Here is a 22,968-nt window from a genome sequence, read left to right on the forward strand (position 1 = left end):
GCCTGCATATTAGTTGTATTAGACGTAAAATACGCATATACAGTATGAGGCTTCAGTCTCAATTCTGGTTGGATCGGATTATACGCAATCGCAAGGCGAGATCAAGCGAGATCGGGGCAAAAGCGATGTGGAGTACCTTGCAGCCCTTTTTGTGATCCATGAGAAATCTGTGTAGATCCTGAATTGTAGATCCCGAGATTTGGAATTTGCTATTTCTACACGAGGAAAAATAATAGTTGGACTTTTGACCTATCGATTTATGCAAGAATGGCGGTGTGATTAGGTACTTTTTACTCTCTGGATGAACTACCGAACCTCCAGGCGGGGAGTTATTTACTGCGGTTTGCGTCCTCGGCTCGTAAGTTAAGGTTCACTATCATTATCACCACGAAAGCCTCCTGTCTCACCCAATATTGAAAAGATGCCAGGTTATACGAATGATCATTCTCCCTCGGTCCTGAAGACATACACGTGGCGAGATGCCAATAATTCAGCCGCTTATCTTCTGCCTTATCTACGGCCACAGATGAGCATCCTTGATGTTGGCTGCGGCCCAGGCTCTATCACAATCGACCTGGCACGGAAAGTTCCCCAGGGCCACGTGGTGGGCGTGGAATATGTGTCCGATCCACTAGAAGGAGCACGGTCGCTTGCTAGCTCCGAAGGGGTGACAAATGTCAAATTTCAAGTCGGTGACATACACGATCTACCGTTTCCTGACAACTCCTTTGATGTTGTTCATGCACACCAGGTTCTGCAACACATTGCCGATCCAGTCCAGGCATTCAAGGAGATGCGGCGTGTTGCAAAACAAGGAGGCATAGTCGCAGTACAAGAGACTATCACTTCGACCATATGGCCCAATTCAGAGGGCCTGGCAGCTTGGAGCGATCTTCAAGACCGTATGCGACAGGATAAGGGCAATTATGCAAAAGCAGGAGTTCAATTGCATGTATGGGCAAGGGAGGCTGGCTTTGCCGTGGAAAATATGAAGAAGAGTACTGGGTCATGGTGTTTCAGCAGCCCCGATGAACGAGAGTATTGGGGCGGTGCAATGGAAGCAAGAGTTCGTTCCTCTGGTCTTGCAGCGACCGCGGTTCGTGAAGGACTTGTCAGCGAAATTGACTTAGAGCAGATGGCAACAGCGTGGAGGACCTGGGTGGAGAATGAGGATGGGTGGCTTGGATTTTTACACGGGCAGATTCTCTGCTGGGCGTGATGTACGTACTATCTCAAGAGCTTGGCGACTCAACCTTTGAGCGCTATGATATTCATAAAAATCTCGATTTAGATTGCCAGTACTCAAAAGTATCCAACATGATAACCACTCGTTTTCTGACTACCCCGTACCGACTGAAATAATCACGTAACGAAATTTTGTTGAAGTATGCTACTAGTTTCGAGGAGGTGGAAATTGAATAAAGGGGGGCTTTAGAGCGGGTGATAGTCGGGCCGATCGGGCGGGTGTCGCCAGGAAATGGTAGTGTCACGTGTGTAGTGTACTGTGTGACAGACAGCACCAATCCATGATTTTTGATCATACTAGCTCTCAACTCATGTCAGCTTTGCTTAACTCTTTTCAAAAAACCCCGAGCTCTACATAACTTTGAAAGGTTTGACTTGGAGTATTCTTGATTTCGTGGCATGTTTTAAGCTGGAAGTGGAAATAGGGGAAAGCAAGGGATTTTTACACACCGTACACAGCAGTCAATCCCCAACTTTAGAGATGCAGCTGGTGACCCATTCTAATACAACCCATTGGTTACCAACATATAATTTCCTCCAGGGCTCGCTATGACCCTTGCGTTATTCTATTTCAATGATGGCAATTTTTGAACCTTCCGGTCTTGCCTGGCGAAGAGATTTCCAGTGCACAGATAAAGATCAAGCGAATACACATACATTAACAACCATCCTCTGCCCGTGGGCTCAATCGTCAGTCTGAACACAAAAAAAAAAAAAAAATTGATTTAGGGAAATCCTCACCTCCGTTTCGACGTTAATCATGTCCCGTTTCCTCTGTACAGTTGATCCGGGTGCAACCCCACCCGATGAAAACTGCACCACGCCTAGCACTCTCAGCGTCAATGTTGACGAGTTGGATGATGATCAACCATCCATCCCATCATCCTCCGGCACAGCATCATCGACTCCAACAACTGTTTTGTCTACCAGAGCGGGGGATTTTGAACCGATCGCAATTGTTGGCATGGGACTAAGGCTTCCTACAGGGATTCGATCTGGCGAACAGTTTTGGCATTATCTTCTAAACAAGGGCGAAGGAGTACGCGAGGTTCCAGAGAGCCGGTACAAAATTGATTCATTCTACGACCCAGAGAAAGCACGTTGTGTTCGTACACGACAAGCCTGCTTTCTTGAAGAGGATCCCGCTTATTTCGACGCCGCATTTTTCTCCATCAGTAAGCACGAAGCTGCAAGGTTGGATCCACAACAGCGACTTCTCTTAGAGGTCACTTGGGAGTGTTTGGAGAATGCAGGAGTGACGAAATGGCAAGGAAAAGATATAGGATGTTATGTTGGGGTCTTTGGCGAAGATTGGGCTGAGCTTGCCTACGGCGACTCGCAGTCTATCGATCGATACCACGTTCTCTCCACTGGTCCGTATGCCCTGGCTAATCGCATCTCGTACGAGTATGATCTTCAAGGTCCAAGTATGACGATACAAAGCGGCTGCTCGTCTTCAATGTTGGCCTTGCATGAGGCATGCCAGGGACTATTTTCAGGTGAATGCTCTGCGGCCATTGTTGCTGGTTGCAATATCATTCTCTCCCCCACCATGTCAACAACAATGTCAGATAATCTCGTCATCTCACCCGACGGCAAGTCCAAAACATTTGATGCAGCTGCGGATGGCTATGGTCGAGGCGAGGCTATCAATGCACTTTATATAAAGAAATTGAGCCATGCGATCGCTGATGGAGACCCGATCCGCGCCGTTATCCGTGGTACGGGTACAAATTCCGACGGGAAAACCCCAGTTATCACAGCCCCCGGAACTATATCACAGGAGGCATTAATTCGAAAAACATATGCGAAGGCTGGCATTCCAGATATTACTCAGACACCCGTCTTCGAGTGTCATGGCACGGGCACATTGGCTGGAGATAAGTCCGAGGCCGCTGTCCTTGCCAAAATTTGTCAAGGAACGCCGACTTTTATCGGAGCTGTATGTCTTACCCATTTAGTATTTCTATCTCTTTGATAATTTGAGACTTGGAAGGATATGACTAACATGTTAAGGTTAAACCAAATGTCGGCCATTCAGAAGGCGCTTCTGGTATCACCAGCGTTATCAAATCGGTACTTTCTTTGGAGCACAAGATGATAGCACCCAACATTTATTTCAACAAACCGAATCCCCAAATTCAATGGGCAGATTGGAATCTCCACGTTCCTACGGACGCAATGCCTTGGCCCGAAAACAGCTGTGAAAGAATTAGCGTAAATTGCTTTGGCATAGGTGGTGCTAACGCTCACGTTGTATTGGATTCTGCTAGTTCATTCAATCTACCCTGTTATCATGGACAGCCAGTATCCGACAACTGCAGCAAAAGTCTTAGGGTTTTGATTGTGTCTGCACGGAGTGATGAGGCTCTGAAAAAGCGGATCGAGGGCATTGTTCAGTATGCTGCCGAGAAACCCAAAAATCTACATGATCTAGCTTACACATTAGGTGTACGTCGGGAGCACCTGTCCAATCGCGCATTCGCAATAGTGAACACATCCCCAACACAATCGCTCTCCCCTGTTGTGTTCAAATCCCACAAAGCACTTGAATCAACAGTTATCTTTGCTTTTACAGGGCAGGGTGCCCAGTGGCCCGCGATGGGCAAGACATTGATAGAAACCTTCAAAAGTTTTAGAGATGACATTAGATATCTCGACGATGTACTCCAATGCTTGGAACCAAGGCCAAGTTGGCGTTTGGAAGGTGAGCAATCAATTATCCATATAATCCCCGTGGCTTTTGTTTTTGACAACCCTAGAGACGAAATTTGTAAAGAATCAGACACTTCCCGTATCCATGAAGCAAAGATGTCCCAGCCAGCCACCACTGCCATACAAATTGGGATTATCAATCTGTTATTCCAGTGGGCAATTGTGCCAGTAGCAGTTGTCGGCCATTCAAGTGGAGAGATAGCAGCTGCATACGCTGCTGGTGCACTCACTGCCAGTTCGGCTATCATAACTGCGTACCTTCGCGGAATTGTTGCCACAGAGATCAACAGGCCTGGCGCAATGGCCGCAATAGGACTGAGCTGGGATGAGACATCATCATTGTTGCCGGATGGAGTAGGTTTGGCATGTGAGAACAGCCCTCGGAGTGTCACTATATCTGGTGATAGGGAAGGGGTCGATGCTGTGCTCGAGCGAATAAAACTAGAGAAACCCGATGTTTCTTGCAAGAAGTTGATGGTCAGCACTGCATATCATTCCGGTATTTCCCTTTTTCCAACACAACGCCTCGCAATTGTTTTGAATACTAAAATTATTGGCCATTAGATCACATGCGAGAGGTAGGAGAGCGGTATGAATCACTTCTTACACGTCATCTTACACCCATCCAGCCGGGCTCTCTTAGATGTCCATTTTTCTCAACTGTGACTGGTAAGGTGCTTCTTGAAGCATCCTGCATGAGTGCGAAGTATTGGCGCCAGAACCTGGAAAATCCAGTCATGTTTGCGACAGCCGTCCAGGCGCTCCTGAAAAAAGATGATGGCCTCAAGGTCCCCAATCCAGTTTTTATCGAAATTGGACCGCATTCCGCACTTGCAAGTCCTCTAAGAGAGATTTTCAATTCCCATGCCGCGAAAAATGCTCCTACATATCTCCCCACACTGGACCGCAAGTCGAATGATTCGGCTTCCCAATTACTCCAAACCGCGGCTCATTCATTTTCTCTTGGTATTAATGTTGACCTCCACAAGATAAATGGGCCTGGGAATACATTGAAAGACTTACCCATATATCCATGGGATCATGGGGAACGTCACTGGCAAGAAAGTCGTATCACAAGAGACTGGAAATTTCGATCTCACCCTAACCATGAGCTCCTTGGCTCACGTGTGGCAGGATCGAGCGACTTTGAGCCAACTTGGAGAAACCTGCTAAGCCTTGATGAAGTTCCTTGGCTTTATGATCATCTTTTGCAGGGAGAGTTGGTGTTTCCAGGTGCGGCGTACGTGTGTATGGCCGGCGAAGCAGTTCGACAACTTGCCCCTGAGTCCGATTCGTTCTCGATCCGTCAAATTGTGTTCAAAACGCCACTAGTTTTGCGGGAATTTGAGCCTCTTGAGGTTATAACCAGCCTCAGACCAGTCAGGCTTAATATTCTTACTGACTCGGAGTGGTACGAGTTCAGCATAACGGCCTATGACCCACAAAGTGACCGCTGGATGAAACATTCACAGGGGCAAGTCAAAGCTAGCTCTGATAGCGTCCCAATTCCAAGAAAAATCACGAAACAGGATAGATCAGTGCCGGCAGATCAATGGTATAACATTCTAGATCGATGGGGACTGTCCTACCGAGGTGTATTTCAAGGACTTATGGGTATATCTGCGAACCCAACTAAACCAGTTGCGACGGCCACGGTGAAAGATGACCCCGAAGGACATGCTAGTCGGTACCTTATTCACCCCGCTGCCATTGATTCTTGCTTGCAACTTTTATCAGTGGCAGCAACATCTGGACTTTCTTACCGATTTGATCAAATGGTGATTCCTGCTGGGATCGAGGAGATTTACATCAGCCGTGGCAGCGACACGATGGCGGTAGAAGCGTCTAGTGACACAAAAGTTTCTCGAACCGCTTTTGGTGATGCCATAATGATGAATGACAATGGGAATGTTGCCTTGAGCATGACTAAAGTTGTGATGGCGGTTCACGAAGATTCTGGGGACCTTGGGTTCGGGGGAAGACACCTGATAGCGGAGGTCGAGTGGAAACCGTGGCTCGAAATGCTCCCCCGCAACAATCTGTTCCCCGTCGTCACCTTTGACAAAAGCTACGTGGACCAGATCAAAGTACTGGGCCAAATATGCCATCTTTACATCTTGGAGACGGCGGATCGGATTCGAGAGCTGGACACGGATATCTATGCTCTGGAGAACTGGAAGGAGTGGATTCTGCAGCAGTATAGAAGCATCTACAGGGGGACTCAAACATATTGCAAAGACTCGACCAAATGGGCTCTCTTGGACAGCCTCGCCCGAACACAGTTGATCAATGACCTTACAGCCACTGTCGACGATGAGAGCGGTTGTATTCCTATCGCCAGGTGCTTGGAGCGGAATTTTCATAGTTGTGTGGATTACTTGCAAGGCAAATCGTCACCAATGGAGTGTTTAGAAAAAGACCGCCTTCTCCAAGAAGCCTATGCTGTTGATCGGTCCTTCGCCCTTTGGGAGAATTTTCTTTCTCTTCTCGGCCACCAACTTCCAACCATGAGAGTCCTTGAAATCGGCGGCGGAACAGGCGCTGCAACATCTGCGTTATTAAAATACCTCAAATCCTCAGACGGAGTGATGCTGTTCTCACAGTATACCTTCACAGAGATATCTCCTGAATTCACGGCTGCAGCGCAAGAACAATTCGCCGGGATAGACAATATTGAATTCAGAAGCCTGGACATCACGAAAGATGCGAAGGAACAAGGATTTGAGCTGCATAGCTTCGACTTGATTATTGCATCTAATGTAATACATGCGACAGCTAGCCTCAAACACTCGCTCAAAAGGGTACACGATCTCATCGCTCCCCACGGATATTTTTTGCTTCATGAGCTTGACACGGAACATCCCTTTGTTCCGTATATCTTTGGTGTGTTCTCTGGCTGGTGGGCTGGGAAAGATGATTCAAGATCTGAGAGGCCATTTGTGTCTCCAGAAAGATGGAACTCTGAGCTCAAATCAGCCGGATTTACTGGTGTCGAATCGGTTGTGCATGATGCAGTGTCCCCCTATCAGCTTTGCGCGACTATAATCAGCAGACCAGTCGCACAACATCCGCCTCAAGGGGATATCTGTCTTTTGACGGATGAATTCATTCCAGAATGGGCGGTGGATGTGGAATCAAAATTCACCCAAGACGGCTTCAATGTCTCTTGGACTACCTTGGACCAGCAGCAGAAAACACCTTCTCAGCCAGATACTATATTCGTGTCATTACTAGATATGAACGGCCCATTCCTCCACGCGTTGACAGAAGAAGGCTTTGGTCTTTTACAAAAGTTTCTCAATGCCTCAGAGGATCGCTCCCTCGTATGGGTGACATCATCCACACAAATGTCTTGCCCGGATCCGCGCTATTCTTTGACCCACGGATTTTTCCGAGCCTTTCGACATGAGACCCCAATGGATCTAATTGTCTTCGAGGCCGATAGATTTGACTTGACTGCCTCATTTGCCCTTGTCAAATTCTGCCGTGAGATTAGACGATCACGAAATGGATCTCTCAACGATCTGGACTACGAGTTTTCTTTGCATGCAGGTACAGTGTATACTCCTCGTATACATTGGAGAGCTCCAAACCAAATATGCCGCCACCTCGATCTCACACAACCTCCTTGCAAGATTGAAATAGAAACATATGGGCTTCTAGACAGCTTCAAATGGGTCTCCTTTGAAAAGGATATCCTCCAAGATGGCTATGTTGAGATCGAAGTCCAGTATACCGCCTTGAACTTTAGGGTATGTCCTCCCCCCTTGTATTTTTCACAATCTTAGTAACTTGTCATGCTCACAATAATTAGGATATGATGATTGCCATGGGACTATTGGGATCGATCGATGAACTTGGCCTCGAAGGTGCGGGCCTTGTCACTCGCATTGCTCCAGGTGTGGAAGATATAAGAATTGGGGATCGAGTTGCCTTCGGGGAGATGGGAGCACTTCGGTCGAGGGTTATCATTCCCCGAGAAAGATGTAGTAAGATCCCACATGAACTCTCAATGGCTGATGCTGCCACAATGCTGGTTGTTTATTCGACGGCATTCTATGCCATTCTTCACGTGGCGTCTTTACGCGAAGGCCAATCCATTCTCATACATTCCGCCTGTGGAGGTGTTGGCCTGGCTGCGATTCAAGTTTGTCGCCAGATTGGAGCTGTGATTTACGCAACAGTAGGCTCGGAGGAGAAGGCGAATTACCTAGTCGAGAACTGGAGCATTCCTCGCAGCCGGATATTTACATCTAGGAGCGCAGCATTTGCTTCAGAGCTCATGCGAGAGACAGAGGGGAAGGGGGTAGATGTGGTGCTGAATTCTCTGTCCGGGGATCTTCTTCGCGCATCCTGGATGTGCACAGCTGAATTTGGAAAAATGATTGAACTTGGAAAACGCGATTTGATTGCTCACGGGAACCTGGACCTTGCCCCATTTTTGCTGAATAGGGTTTATTTCGGGGTAGACTTGATTCATGTCGGGCAAAAGAGGCCAGAAATACTAATGCAAATTCGAAAGGACTGCTTGGAATGGTACAAGCAGGGGAAAATTACCCCAATTCGGCCGGTGACTGTTTTCCCGGCGGCTGATATCAGTGCTGCTTTCAGACACATGCAGCAGGGCTCCCACATGGGTAAGGTTGTTGTGGATATGCAGGAAGTCACAAAGAGCTCGCCGCATTTGCAATCTGGTATCAGTGAGATCAGATTTCTTGGAAATGCGTCCTACCTCCTTGTCGGGGGTCTGGGAGGTATTGGAAAAACCCTCTCCGCTTGGATGGTGAACAACGGAGCTCGAAATCTAGTATTTCTCAGTCCCTCTGCTGGTAAGTCCAAGGAAGATCAAGAATTCATCGGGGAGTTGGAGGCACAGGGCTGTGTGATAGCAACTGTTGCCGGCGACATAGCAAAAACAGCCGATGTGGCAAAGGCTATTGAAGGCTGCCTCTTTCCCGTGAAAGGTGTTGTGCAACTTTCTGCAAGACTTCGGGTGAGCATAAATTTCCACAAGAAGTAAATTTTATTTTTGTCTCTGACATGAAATTAGGATCGCACGTTTAAGAAAATGCTGTTTGAAGATTGGACAAAATCGCTTGAAAGTAAAGTGAAGGGCACCTGGAACCTCCATGAAGCCTTGAAGTCTACGCCACTGGATTTCTTTTTAATGTTCAGCTCAACCTGCAGCATTACTGGCCAAACTGGACAGACCAACTATGCCGCCGGCAATAGCTTCTTGGATGCTTTTGCGGCCTATCGCCAACAGCTTGGTCTTCCAGCTTCCATCATCAACCCTGGAGTCATTGAGCATCGCGGGATTGTGAGCCGCGATCCCGAATTGCTGCGCTACATTAAGGGGCTGTCGATTCATCTACTACAAGACAGAGAGCTAATTGATGGTGTTCGTTTGGCCATGGGTCCACGCAAAACACCATTTTCACCACTTGCGATTGGCTTATCGCATACAAAGCCGCTATCGGACTCGACTATGAAGACACTCTGGCCCCGAGATGCACGCTTTGGCATGTACGCAAATCTTGAAAAGTCCAGTCAGGGAACCACCGGGCCCAACAACAAAGTGCTCCACAGTCTCATGACCAGAGTTCAAAATGACCCAAGCATTCTACTGGACCTGGAAACCGAAGATTTAATCCGGGCTGAACTAGGAATGCTTGTTGCCACATATGTGCCACGTGCAGAAAACATGAACGCGGAGGAAATCGCACAGATGCATCTCGATTCTTTGATGTCTGTTGAAGTTCGGCGTTGGATTAAGAGCCACTTGACCTTGGAATTGAGTTTGATTGAAATCAATAGGGCTGAAACAGTAGGAGAGCTTGCACGTGTTACACTTGAGCATTTGAAAGCCAAGTTTAACCTCCATGCGGTGGCAGAGATTCACAATATCTAGAATCAATGCAGATCAATCGGAATTTTAGGTACATATTAGAAAACCTTTGCACGGGAAACTTCCACATGTCCTTCCTAATCTGGAACCTTATTCATGACCATCATCAGACCGCAAAAAGGGGGGGGGGAAAGCAAGCAAGATTTGGTTTCAAAAATCTTCCACATGATCCGTACGGATATCAATGATCAGAATTTTCGAAAAGTCAAGACGAAGTTCCATTCAAATGTTTCAGGTCTGCTGGTGATAAACACCCGAAGGAGTTTGGATCCATTCCTCATACAGTATACTTCGGAATGAATTTAACCGTAAGCCAATGAGAATGCTTTTTCGGAATTAGACACGGAGTTCGGAGTTTGGCGGCCAGAATTCAGTGGTGTTTGCGGAGTTCTCTTTCGCCCTAGTAATTCGTGTATCATACCCGTTTTATGTCATAATACTAGTGAAATAGAATCTTGTAATTAATTCTCAGGAAAATGCGAGCGATCGTACATACAAGGATTATATGGGAATAAAAAATAAAAATTCAACATTATCTATATGCCATTATTTAAACATGATGAGGCAGACAGAGTTCCAGATGTCATTCTCGCCAACATTAACTATATGACTTTTAGTTGATGATTAAGTGATTACGGTTGGAAGCGCTGGTACTAGCTGGTATCCCCTCAAACGAAGAGCGCGGGCTTTTGGAGAGGCACAATGTTTTAGTTACGTGATATTACATTTCTTGACAAATGACTTGGCCTCTTGTCAAATTATCCTGTATGCCGCTCAAAATTCACCAAAGTTCACGCAAAAGGTTGCGGAGAAAGATCATTGAGTGGATTCTCAAGGTCGGCCCATTCCGTATTCTCGATCCAATTGGCAAAGAAACCATTCTGTGCTGACCAATCATCCAATTCATTGGCTGAGGCTCCAACGAGGGCCATTGATCCCAGATCTATACTACCGGTATTGTTCGGGAGCAATGGCGATGAGGTAAGTCGGTTTGCTTCGTTTATGTGTAACCCATGCAACTGAGAAGAGTCCACTGGATGAAGTAATGGGGTGGAACTCGCCGCATATGCCGGAGTTTGATCAACAATATTGTCCAGGATGGTTTCCAATCGTCGAGTGGCACTTTGACATAATTCGTAGTTGCCATCGGTATCTGAGAAGGCAAAGAATTCTGTGAACGAAAGCAATCCGTATATTTTTCGGATAACTGCCGATGGGGCTGGTTTTAAGCGTCCTTCTCCTTCGTCAGCAAAAGAAAAACTGGACCGGCGGGTACTCAGTTCAGTAAGAAGGACTGCGGCGCTGGGAAAGCCATAAAAGAGGAACTAGATTAGACAAGAAGTCAATGCCAAGATATCATAATCCACTCGATAACTTTTCTTCAGCAAAGTAATCTTGATGCCAAGGGTATCTTACCAGCCATGAAAAGTTTTTCCGCACTTCATCCATATGGTTCCATTTGCGGGTCAGAGTCATAACAGTCTCCAAGATTTTCATCGAAATGTTATGAAGGTCTAGACTCACGGATGGAGTATGCTGCCGTAGGCGACGAAATATGTGGAAATCCAAAGATAGATGATCCAAATATACCGCCAAAAGCATCAAGCATAGAAGCGAAGGTGATGAATCCCAACAAGATTCCACGTATTTGAGGGAGTCCGGCAAAGATTCCCATACTGCATGGGATCTTCGTGAAAGCTCCCTTATCAAAAAAGTTAGAAAGAATCAAACGACAGAAAGAAATTCTGCAGAAAAGTGCACACGTAGAGACTCACTGCAGCTTTTCGCTCGTTTCATCGGTGATAGCACCCTGAGAAAGCTCAAGGATGTCCTCTCGAAGGATACTGTGCTGGAAGCGTAGACGAATCCAAGCAGCAGGCTTAAGGCGTGTATCGGTACGCCAGCCGTATTGGTCATATGTGGCAAGTATGTCTTTTAGCTCGGATTCATCTCTCATCAGATCTTCATCACTCAAGTCAGAAGGCATTGCCAAAGTACAGTAGCGTTTTGCAATCCGAGGAGGACGGCCTAGAAAGCTAGCCAAACTTTTATCACAGCGGTAAGCTGACGCGAACACCCTTTTTCGTGACTCTGCTAGAAAGAATGGAATAGAGGCCGGTTGGTCTTGGTGCCAACCTAACGCGAATATATCTGTGGAGACATCTCCCATTCGACGCCAGACAGCATGATCTATCTCATGTAAACGATAGTGAGAAATGTAGTCAAATAGGCGACAATACAGGATATGGATTGATTACCTGAATCACCACGGCAGTTGCATAGTAAGTGAAGGTTCATTGAGAGGAGCCAAAGCATGAGATCGTTTGCAGAGTTGTAGTTTTGACAAATCGAAATACAGCTATTACTAGCTTCCAGCGCGTAGACGATAAGATTTGAGTTATCAGTGCTAGCATCATTCGGAAAAATTGACGGGAGCTGCGAAGATGTCAATTGCGCCGTCAATCCAGCCATGGCAAAGATGGTTCCTAGAAACTCCCATCGAATGTTATCACCAGTATACAAGGTGTGGAAATTTGACGCAGTGATGGATGTGGGCACTCTGAATGGACGCGATGTATTCTCTGCGAGAAGCTTCACCAGGAGGTGGGATCTTTCGTTACTGTGGCTTTCGAGGGTTGCTCGGACTGACGGTAACGCGTTCATGATAAGAGGAGCTGGAATCACGGATGGCTCGCAAACCTTCCAATATGTTTCAAGTAGAGTTTGGAATGGTGCAAAATCGTGAAACAGGCTCAAGAGCCTCAAGCCTTCCTTGAATTTAGGATCATCATATCCGCCTGGTATTGACTGTGTGGCTTCAGTGGTTGAGTAGAACGTTTCAGATTGCAACGACCAATTTGCTGAACGAGGTTGGCTTGGATGTTGTAGGGCTCCGGGTATCTGGGCATCGTTGAGGTGGTATTGCAATTCCAGTAGTGGACGAGATTGGGGGTTGGCTAGGCCCCGTGGAAAGGAGAGACTGTGGGAAGAAGATCAGTTCACTTCTATGGGGGGTTTCCCCTCCAGTTTGAGATTCGGAGCCCGTGGGATGGACCCAACCTCTGGTGTGCAGATCAATTTACCTTGCAGGCAGTTCAATTGGAGACTTAAATTTCTGCTGTCTCCGTTGTCGTGTCAAGGGAGCTGGATGATAAAAGCACTGATTTTGGTCAGTTCTCTTGGTTTGTCTATCTCTTCAAATGTTTTTACCATATTCCCCATTCCTCGTTCGTCGCATCGACGGCAAATTGGCAAAGTATGATCGCAGCGCACCTTAGCCAGGCGGCAAGGCTCACATGAGCGAGGCTTTCCATTGCGACGGATCATGATTCTGGCCTCTCTGCATTCATTTCCACTAAAGAGAAGGGTATAAGAGGATCTTGGCGTCTAGATATGAAAGATCCACATGGCCCCTGAGCGGGGTAATTAGTAGGAACCTCATTGGATGTCTAAATACCCGTATTTTTCCAATGTCAAAATTACACTCCAGATACGTTCCACAAATACCAATACCATACCCGCACCGTGGTCCTTACGTCGAGACAATCGTGTCTGTATCTTTACCTAGCACCTGAACATAACAACCACCATGCAAGGTAATTGTTCAAGCAATCCTAGTCTAAAACCCAGGAATTCCTCTCACCTTGCACCACCTCGTCCACCAACCTCAACATCTCTTCTTGCCGTGAAAGAAATACACTATGTGCGGTATCGACATCTACCCGCCGCACCTTCACCCCCTCCTCAACGCGCTTGAGCACGATATCCTGATGAACACGAGGCACTGAATAATCCTGGGTTGTGGTCATGTAAGTGGTCGGCAACCGAAGCTACGAGTCCCCGGAACCAGGGGCCTCAAAGGTACTCAGCGGGCTGCGCACGAGATGCGGCAAAGTGGCCGCGACCTGGGTCCCGTTGCAGTCACCCAAAAACAGCTGGACGGGGTCGACAGGGAAGGTGGAGCCGTCGGCATTGTTGTGGATAAAATGCGGCCAGAAATCCATCATCTGGGCATCGGGAACCACATCCCAGACCGACGGGGCTGCTGGATGTACGCGCACAGGTATAGCAGGTTGATGATGCCGCCGGCGGCCGGGGAGGTTGCTGGCGGCGCGTCTCCACTGCGGTAAGCCGCAAGCGCCTCCTGAGCATAATACGCCCCCAAAAGGTCCACCGCGGCCTAGGAGAAGATCAAAGTTTGGGGGTCGAAGAACATCTGTCATGAATTATAATCCACAAATGATATTTGAACCACTCCGTGGGCGCTGTGGCCAAGCTTTGTCATTGGAAGAATCAGCCATAGTTACATATAGGTCCTTCGGTGATTCACTTATTCCGACAGCCTTGGCCAGTGGGGTCGAGAGTCGAGACTCGAGACAGGAGGGGTAACACCCCAAAGTTCAAACTCCCAGACTTTCAACTCCGGTTTTGGTTTCCTTCCCCATGGTATCATGAACCTCAAGGTTCTTGAAGGCTGAGTGATGGCTTCGACAGTGTCATTTGGTGGCCATCGGAATGTAGGCTTACAGATTGGAGTAAACAATGGCACTGTCAATACCGAGTTTCGGCTGCCTTCCAGTAAGATTGAAATTCTTTTACCCGAGGATGTTCGACTGACTTTAATACAGGTCTGGAGGCAAAGTTACCCATTGTGCCCGAGGCTACTTTCAATTCGTTTGCAGATCAACATGACGATGAATGTCACCCAGGTACCCGAACTGACCTCCTTCAGCAAATTGAAGAGTGGGCTCTGTCGCCAGAAACTTGTCATCGGAGAGAATGTATCTTTTGGTTGAATGGAATGGCCGGAACAGGGAAATCAACTATCTCCCGGACAGTGGCGACACGTTTCAGCAAGGAAAACTCATTGGGAGCCAGCTTTTTCTTCAAAAGAGGTGAGGGAAATCGGGGAAACGCGACAAGATTTGTCTCAACCGTCGCACGAGAATTGGCGGCCAGCATTCCTGAATTAATTTTCCCTATCGAGGAAGTTGTTCGTGAAGACCCAGGAATCGCGACAAAATCCATGACAGAGCAGTTTGACAAACTGATTCTGCGTCCACTTCACAGTCTAAAGTCATCATCCAGGGCATCTTGCTTGGCGAAACAGACTATGGTGATAGTAATTGACGCGTTAGACGAGTGTCAAGGAGATAACGACATCCGACTCATTCTCAACCTTTTACCGCAGCTACAACAATCAGGTTCGCCGCGACTTCGGGTGTTTATCACCAGCAGACCTGAAATGGAAATCCGTCTTGACTTTTCGAAAATTCTAAATCACAAAGATTTTATTCTTCATGAAATTCCCAGAAATGTGATCGAAGAGGATCTGTCATTATTCTTGAATCACCGACTTTCTGCAATTAAAACTGAGCGGTCTCTTCCCGATGATTGGCCTAGAGAATCATCCGTCCTTGATCTAATCTCGCTCTCTTCCCCACTCTTTATTTTCGCTGCTACTATTTGTCGTATGCTGGAAGACCGCCGGTTTGACCCCGTGGAGATTCTATCAGACATCCTTGAATCTCCCGAAAATATCTCGAAGCTTGATAAAACATATCTTCCTGTCTTGAACTCGCTTCTATATAATCTGCCAAACAAGAAACAAAGAGATCAGGTCATCAAGGGGTTTCAACAAGTGGTCGGAGCTATTGTGATGCTGGAAAATCCTCTCTCAATTGAGTCACTCTCAAAACTTCTCAATATTCCCGAAAGGACCATTCAAATCAGATTAGACCTTCTGCATTCGGTTTTGAAGGTTCCAGAAGATAAGTCACTTCAGGTCCGCCTCTTTCACCTGTCGTTCCGTGATTTTCTTCTCGATGATGAAACCCCCAGCAAGACGCCTTTCTGGGTTGACTCGACAAAGATGCACTTCGAACTGGCCAAGGCGTGTCTTTCCGTTTGTGGACATACCCTGCGAAAGAATATCTGCAAATTACCCACCGATGGAACCCCGCGTTCTGATCTGGATCCTGCCACCATCGATAGGCATATTCCTCCAGAGGTGCAGTATGGCTGTCGGTACTGGGCAAACCATCTTGGACAATTCTTAACAGATAGTGAAGCGTTTCCTGGTGGTGAAGCAGCCGATGTGTTTGCCGATGCGCTTGAATTCCTCCAGAAGCACTTCATGCATTGGATGGAAGCCATGAGTATTCTTGGTCTTATGCCGGAGGTAATAGGGATGGTCAACCTCCTGCTCGGCCTTTCACCGGTAAGTCACTTTGGGCATACATATTTATGTGTTACTAATACTTGGTAAAGTGCAAGACAAATCCGGCAATGTCTAGTTTACTGAGCTATGCAAGACGCTTTGTTCTCAAATATTCACAGATTGCCGACGAAGCGCCGCTTCAAATCTACTCTGCGGGTTTGATATTCGCACCCCAAAACGCGGTCAGGAAATTGTTCGACGCCGATCTTCCCTCTTGGTTGGCGCAATTACCGCAGGTGGCTGCGAGCTGGAGCTCAGAAATCCAAGTTTTGGAGGGCCATGAAGATACTGTATTCAATGTGGCTTTCTCCTCCGATAGCCGTGTTCTGGTATCTGCATCAGCTCTTTCAATACGTATTTGGGACCATTCGACGGGCACCCTGCAGCATTGTCTCCCTGCAGACCCATCTGATCAATCTCCATATCACCTGATAGTCTTATCCCCCGATGGTCAATTGCTGGTATCCTCATCTCAGAGCGGCATTTTGAAGCTATGGGACACGGTTACAGGGGTGTTACAGGAAACATTTAGCTCCAATTCATCCCATTTGGGATTCACACAGTTTTCTCCGGACAGCCGACTGCTGACTTACGTATCTCGCAATGGTCAACTACAGCTTTTTGATACACAGGGGACTCTACAATGTCATTCCTTCAATGGCTCTTCGGTACCAATTTCTTCATTGGCATTCTCCCCGGACAGCTTATACATAGGGTACGGATATACAGATGGTGTGGTGAAGATCTGTGAGCTAGCGACTGGGAACGTCAAGCATAGGTTCAAATGTCACACGAAATCAGTGTATATGATGGCATTCTCACCCGACGGTCTTTTGCTGGCGTCAATCTCTGAGGACCAATCCACAGCAAATATACGGAGCATTTCAAGAGATACGCCAAAGTACGAGATCGATGTCGACCCACATGGCCCAGTTTTGAACATGGTTTTCTCTCCTAACAGCCAAAAAATAGTTTTCGAAACTCGCGATGGAACCAAATGCTGGGATCTCAGAACTGGCGATCGAACGGGGGTGTTGAATATCAATTATAGTGAAAGGTGGCGTGAACTAGCCTTCTCGCCCGATAGCACTTATTTAGTAGCTGCTGGATTAATAGCGGTGTTTATTTGGGACTGCCAAAGCAAGCCTCGCAAACTAGCGATACATTCGGACTTGATGCATTCTGCAGCCTTGGCAAAGAATAGCCAATCTCTCCTCCTAGCATCGGGTTGTAAGAATGGCACAGTGCGATTATGGGGCCTCAAAGCACCTTTGGGGTCTGAAACTAATGTCAGTGGTGCTTCAGAGATTGGAGGCTTGTGGACAAGTGAGATGACCGATCTACTTTTCTCGCATGGTGGGCGATTGCTGGCATCAACATCATCCCGTGGACAGATCGTCATCTGGGATGTAATGAAGCAAGTCATCAAGGATGAAATTGAACTCCAATATCCATTTGATGGGAAGGTGGCATTTGCCTATGATAGTCCCATTCTTGCCATCACCCAGACCAAGGAGATCTTGCTTTGGGACCTTCTTCAAAGGCGGCCCCTCAAGAAGCATCTCAACTTCATTGATTTCGAGATCTACTATGAGGAGAGACCTCTCTGTTTGGCCGTCTCAAGGAACGGACAGGTGGCATTTAGCCTCAGACACAAGATTCGCCTGTGGGACATGGAAACAGGGGCCAAGTTGCACTATTGGAAACTTGATGGGAATATCACCACTTTGGAGTTTCTCGACGATGGGCCATATTTGCGAACCAACTTTGGCATTCTAGGTCCTGGCGAGGATGTATTCTCACAAAATTCACTTCTGCTGAGAAGTTTCCCCACGCCGAAAATTGAACAGGTTCGAAAGCAGTTGAGCTCCACGGTACCTTTAAAGGATGACGGAACTATGATTGGAGAAGAGTCGACAACAAAATCACCCAGAACTTGCGATCAAGATGAATTGCAAGTTTCTGTCGACAACCAGTGGATCATGCTTAATCAGAAGAGAGTTCTCTGGCTTCCACCAGATGTCCGACCACAGGCTTACGATGATAAATCTAGAACGAGGATTGCCATCCATGGTCGAAGAGTAGCTTTGCCACACTCTGCAGGACATGTATGCTTCGTCGAATTTCGTCCATAGCCGGCTTTTAAAATTATTGGAATCATTTTCGTTCTTAAATGTATCTTATTACTAGGCCCAGAGCCTTTCCTTAAACGCAGATTTCAGAACTATGTGTCCTGTAAATACTTGGGAAAACTTGAGCTCAAATGGTCAGACTGAGAGAATCACGTTTGCTTCCAAGGTTCTCAACAAACACAAGAGCCCCCTCGTCCTCCGTCATTGTGACTTTCATTTTCTCAGACATTGACATTGGCTATTGATGGAATGAATTTCATTGTAGTTATCTCGAGGCAGCGACCTTGGGATGTACCTTTCTTACCTAGATCTATAATCCAGCAAGCAATCGAAATCTTCGTCCACGAGGGATCGCACATCTCTCGGGTCATTTGGAACCATCTTTGCCCTTATACTCGCCGCGACCTTGAAGGCGAGGTTGGCTTTAAGCGACTTCCCAAGTTGTTGCAGCAGCTTTGCCTTCACCCAAGTAGTACGCGCTAGCTCAGGTTGAAACAGATCAGCATTGAGGGTCCAGCACTCCAACGCAGCGTTAAGCATAGTACTATCGACATTCGTCAGCTAACATGAACTGTGGAAAAGGTACAGTACTAGTTTTCCCATTACTTACACAGCCTCTTCGTAGTGTTCCAACCTGATAAGATGTAGAGCGCACTTATGTCGCAAGTCCGCCGCCCGATATGATCTTATACCCATTGACTCTATAAAGAAATGCAAAGCTTTCTTATGGTAATCGTATGATTCGTCGAATCTTCCTTGGAGGTTGCGAAGATTTCCAAGAGCCTGGAAATGTCGAGCAATTCTGCCAAAGACGTATTAGCATTGTTCGATATTCTGGCTCAGTCATCATAAGCACTGCTATTACTCATTTATTGGCTCACCTTAGTGTCACAGGGCTGCCTCTAGACTCCCAGAGTTTCACACAATCCAACAGCACTATTTCTGCGACTTCTATGTCTCCTCGGAGCATTAGCGCCATCGCATAATTGGCATCCCGGGATTGGAGATGTGTAACGCCGAGTTTCTTTCGGATTTTCATTTCCTGCTTGAAAGAGTCGATGGCCTCGTCTAGTTGCCCAGCCTGAGTAAGGGCGAGTCCCATCTCAGTATAAGCGGTCCCAAGGCGCATGTCCACAAAATCACTACCGATACTGTTGCAAAGAGACTGCTGCATCGCCAGAAAAGCTTCCTTGTGTATCTTTGCTAGCTGGTGTCGGTTTGTGTCGGTATATATTAGGCCAAGGGAACAGTGGATGCTGGCGAGGACACTTTCACTATCGTCGCCCGGAAGGGACTCACATAGTCTTTGTGAGAGGTTGAAGAAGCCGTCGAACTCACACAATCTGCCTTTTTCGAATTGATACCTTGTGTAATTTTTAGAATAAGAACTGTGAACTATGTGCAATTTTAGGACTCGGTGATGGAATGCTTTTTCAACTCACCAGGCTGCATCAGTCAACAGTGCGGCAAATCGAATTTTGGTGCTATCACTGCAACCGGACCCTAGCGACCACATCTGCTTCAATCGCAGAACATGGGGATACAGGGCTACACACAATGGGTACCGAGACATTGAGTATCGCGTGTCGGCCACTTTATGTTGTAATAGAGATGATGGCTTTGTCGGTGCCGGCATTGCCGGGGGCCAATTTTGCCATAACAAGTTGACTAGGATTTCGAAGATTGAGACAGTCTCTTCATTGCTCATACTGGATTTTATTGCGTCTTGGACCAAGCGGTGAACTGAGATGTGATGGTCTGATAGTTCGGTCTTTTTCTTGTCTCTCCTTATTAGTGACGACTGTGACAACTCGGCGCGAGCTTCATTGAATTTGGGTCTGTTAAAGGACGATGGAGCAAACATTAAGACAGCGGCATCAAATACAATGCTCTCTTGTATGACATCTGGATCCAGCAAAGACATAACTTTGAGGAGTCCTTTCGCCTCCATTGAGAGTTTCTCAAATGCCCAGACGGTAGCAATGCTATGCTGGTAAGCCTTTGTGCTGGTGTTATATTTTGTGTGATATAGATCTATCCGATGTTTGTCTTCTTCGTAGATGGACTGGAACTCGCTTAGGCTAAGATCCTGCCGGCGAATGATTCCAGCCATTTGGGCGATAGCTAGAGGCAGTCCGGCAAGCTCACTGGAGATGTCTCGTGCAAGGTTCTCCGCATCCTCCTCTGCGCTCTCGTCGGACTCGGTAAGCTTCAGTAGGAGCGCCGCGCCGTCGATGTCGCTCAATGGCGCCAAGTCTAGACCAGAAGAGTTTGAAGAGAAGAGTCGCTTTGCTAATGGGTCGCGGCTGGTTATTAGAACACTCCCCGGACCCTCAGGCCAGTAATCTCCGAGTATCTTAGGGTCATCGGCGTTGTCAAAAATGAGAAGCCAAGATGCATCATTACCACCCGAAGCTGTAGAACTGATGTCTTCAGCGATTGTAGTATTCACCTTGACAGGATTTGCCAGCCACCCTTTGACCAGAGATCGTGAAATAATTTGATTCGTAGCTTCATCTGCCGTTTCAAGACCTAATTTGACCGAAATGTCTACGAAACACTGATCCATTTTCGCGGGTTCATCGGCGCGAACCCAGAAAATTGCGTCGAAGTTTTCAGTATTTCTCAAGGCAAATTCGGCTGCCAGTTCTGTTTTGCCCATTCCCCCGAGTCCACAAAGAGCGAACTGTCGCAATTCAAAGTGAGATGCTTTACTTTGGGCCTTGGGTATCAAGGCTTTTTGGATCGTGTCCAGGATCTGCTGTTGCCCAAAGAAAACTCTGCTTGGATCGTTGGTCTCCAGTATAACACAAGGCAGGTTGACTGCCGTTTTCCTAGAAACATCGTCCTGTATTTGCGGTATCATCTCGAATCCTTGATCACTAGATCCAGCTGCTGCTCGACCAGTAGAGTCGGGAATATTTTGTGACCCTTGCGGCTCTATTGAACTCTGGATGAGAAGGAATACATTTTGTTTTTCGTTCTGCATGGGGTGCTTACCTGATATTGAATTTGATTCACTCTGGACTGGTGAATAGGTGCTAGTGGTGGCATGCTTGAAATCCACTATCCAGAAAATTAGTCTGTCGTCCTGTTGTCCTGTTTGCTTTATTTGGGCACCTGGGGCCTTACATGCTTCCAATCTGGCTAAGACAACACACTCGGCGTCCTTCAATGCTGCTTGTACAAATTTCTCAAACGTATTTCGGCTAGGCTCGTCAGCAGTCTCTAACCGGTAAAGGGCTGCATGTTCGAGAGGAAAATCTTTAATTGTCTCGATGGGAGAGTTCGTGGTGCACAGTGGTGTATCGGTCAACTGAGAAGAGATGAGAAACCTAACCTGTGGATGGTGATCATCACTTACTAGTAAACTCTTGCTTTTCAAGATGCCCTTATTGACTTTTGTCTTTTTGTTTTCGGCAACACTAAGAACCGGTGCTTGAATATGGATTTCTTCAAAACGATCAGCCAGCTGGGTCAACATAGCCGTTTCCGACGCGACTCGATGTTCAGGTGGGTGTATAGGCTTCTTGGTGTTAGTGGTGCTCGCAAAAATGGTTGACCATCTTGTCAGAGTATCTGCATCTGTGATGCCTCTATGAGGTGTACCCAAAAATATAATCCCTGCGACTGAACTGAGGATGGATCCATAGCGATATGGTTGCTCATGAGCGATGCAGAGAGCCTGCTTCAGGATAAGACCGCCAAGACTGTGGCAGATTCCGAACAGCGGTCTTGTATCGCCCGGAAGGCGGGATCGGAAATTCAATAATGCATTAACTAGTGCATCGCCCTGCACCAGAAAATTATGGACGGGAGATTCACTCTCATTCAGAGATATAGAGTAGTCGAAGGCTAGGACACGTCCGCTCTTCAGGTTTTCCGGGAGCACGCTTGACAACCACAGTGACGAAGAGAAGACCCAGTCATCGGGTCTCGCAGTCGCAACGCCGGGAATCAGAAGAATACTGATTAACGTCTAGTCAGTGCATTTCTCTCAAGTTATGAACGTGGCTGAATCCTGACTCAACATCAGCCTCTCCGTCCCGTCCGTCCAATAATACTCTGAGAGATCCGGTTTCGGGTGTCATTTGACCGTCAATTGAATCCTAGGCCCAGCAGAGTGCCTAGTGGACCGGATATAGCCTTGAGCTGAGTGTGGGAGGAGGTTTAATGAGAGAAATCAGCCGTGGGGCTCCGCTCTTGCGAGGATCTAGCGCCTCATCTGGACCGGACCCACTATAGGCTACGAAGCCTATTAGCCCCACGAGTTAAATTTCCAGCATTGAAATCAGGAATTTGTTTTGTTTGCAGCGCCCAATTATGCCTGACTTTAAGCCTTGCGTTGATCAAAGGCCCCAGATTGGCTGTTGGTATCGTGTGACTTCTTAATTGGGAAGCCCGCATTCACGCACAGTGTGACAGTGACGTGGCGGTAGATGATTGAGCGCCTCATCTGGACGGAGCCACTATAGGCTACGAAGCCTATCAGCCCCATAGGTTAAATTTCCAGCATTGAAATTCTACGAACGTGCAAACAGAGAGCGTACGTATCAGAATGATATGAAGCGTGTGGTATGGAGAGAGGAAGAAGTCTAAGTCTATCTAGTGAGAGGATATGGGTGCAGGTCAGCTGACCTAACAGACATCAGGAATTTATTTTGTTTGCAGCGCCCAATTATGCCTGGCTTTAAGCCTTGCGTTGATCAAAGGCCCCAGATTGGCTGTTGGTCTCGTGTAACTTCTTA

General features: G+C 47.2%; 5 protein-coding genes across 5 annotated transcripts; 3 read left to right on the top strand and 2 right to left on the bottom strand.

Annotated features, from left to right (window-relative positions):
• Positions 1–421: 421 nt before the first annotated feature.
• Positions 422–1,219, top strand: N7466_009248 (class I SAM-dependent methyltransferase; the record flags this gene model as incomplete). Its single annotated transcript, XM_057168637.1, has 1 exon — positions 422–1,219. The coding sequence occupies one exon, from the start codon at positions 422–424 to the stop codon at positions 1,217–1,219; it is 798 nt and encodes a 265-aa protein (XP_057017343.1).
• A 786-nt stretch (positions 1,220–2,005) lies between these two features.
• Positions 2,006–9,871, top strand: N7466_009249 (type I polyketide synthase; the record flags this gene model as incomplete). Its single annotated transcript, XM_057168638.1, has 6 exons — positions 2,006–3,187; positions 3,262–3,321; positions 3,550–4,459; positions 4,525–7,712; positions 7,775–8,953; positions 9,011–9,871. 6 exons carry the CDS (start codon positions 2,006–2,008, stop codon positions 9,869–9,871), a joined length of 7,380 nt encoding a protein of 2,459 aa, XP_057017344.1.
• A 1,768-nt stretch (positions 9,872–11,639) lies between these two features.
• On the bottom strand, positions 11,640–11,855 carry N7466_009250 (uncharacterized protein; the record flags this gene model as incomplete). Its single annotated transcript, XM_057168639.1, has 1 exon — positions 11,640–11,855. One exon carries the CDS (start codon positions 11,853–11,855, stop codon positions 11,640–11,642), a length of 216 nt encoding a protein of 71 aa, XP_057017345.1.
• Positions 11,856–13,752: 1,897 nt separating this feature from the next.
• Positions 13,753–18,223, top strand: N7466_009251 (WD40 repeat domain-containing protein; the record flags this gene model as incomplete). The annotated part of the gene is made up of 5 exons (XM_057168640.1): positions 13,753–13,994; positions 14,211–14,314; positions 14,363–14,446; positions 14,497–16,088; positions 16,139–18,223. The coding sequence occupies 5 exons, from the start codon at positions 13,753–13,755 to the stop codon at positions 18,221–18,223; spliced, it is 4,107 nt and encodes a 1,368-aa protein (XP_057017346.1).
• Positions 18,224–19,097: 874 nt separating this feature from the next.
• Positions 19,098–22,676, bottom strand: N7466_009252 (tetratricopeptide repeat protein; the record flags this gene model as incomplete). The annotated part of the gene is made up of 3 exons (XM_057168641.1): positions 19,098–19,584; positions 19,663–22,188; positions 22,636–22,676. The coding sequence occupies 3 exons, from the start codon at positions 22,674–22,676 to the stop codon at positions 19,098–19,100; spliced, it is 3,054 nt and encodes a 1,017-aa protein (XP_057017347.1).
• Positions 22,677–22,968: the final 292 nt, after the last annotated feature.

This window comes from Penicillium verhagenii (assembly GCF_028828195.1).
Source record: "Penicillium verhagenii strain IBT 33310 chromosome Unknown utg000009l_segment0_segment0, whole genome shotgun sequence".
In the NCBI taxonomy this organism is placed as follows: Eukaryota; Fungi; Ascomycota; class Eurotiomycetes; order Eurotiales; family Aspergillaceae; genus Penicillium; species Penicillium verhagenii.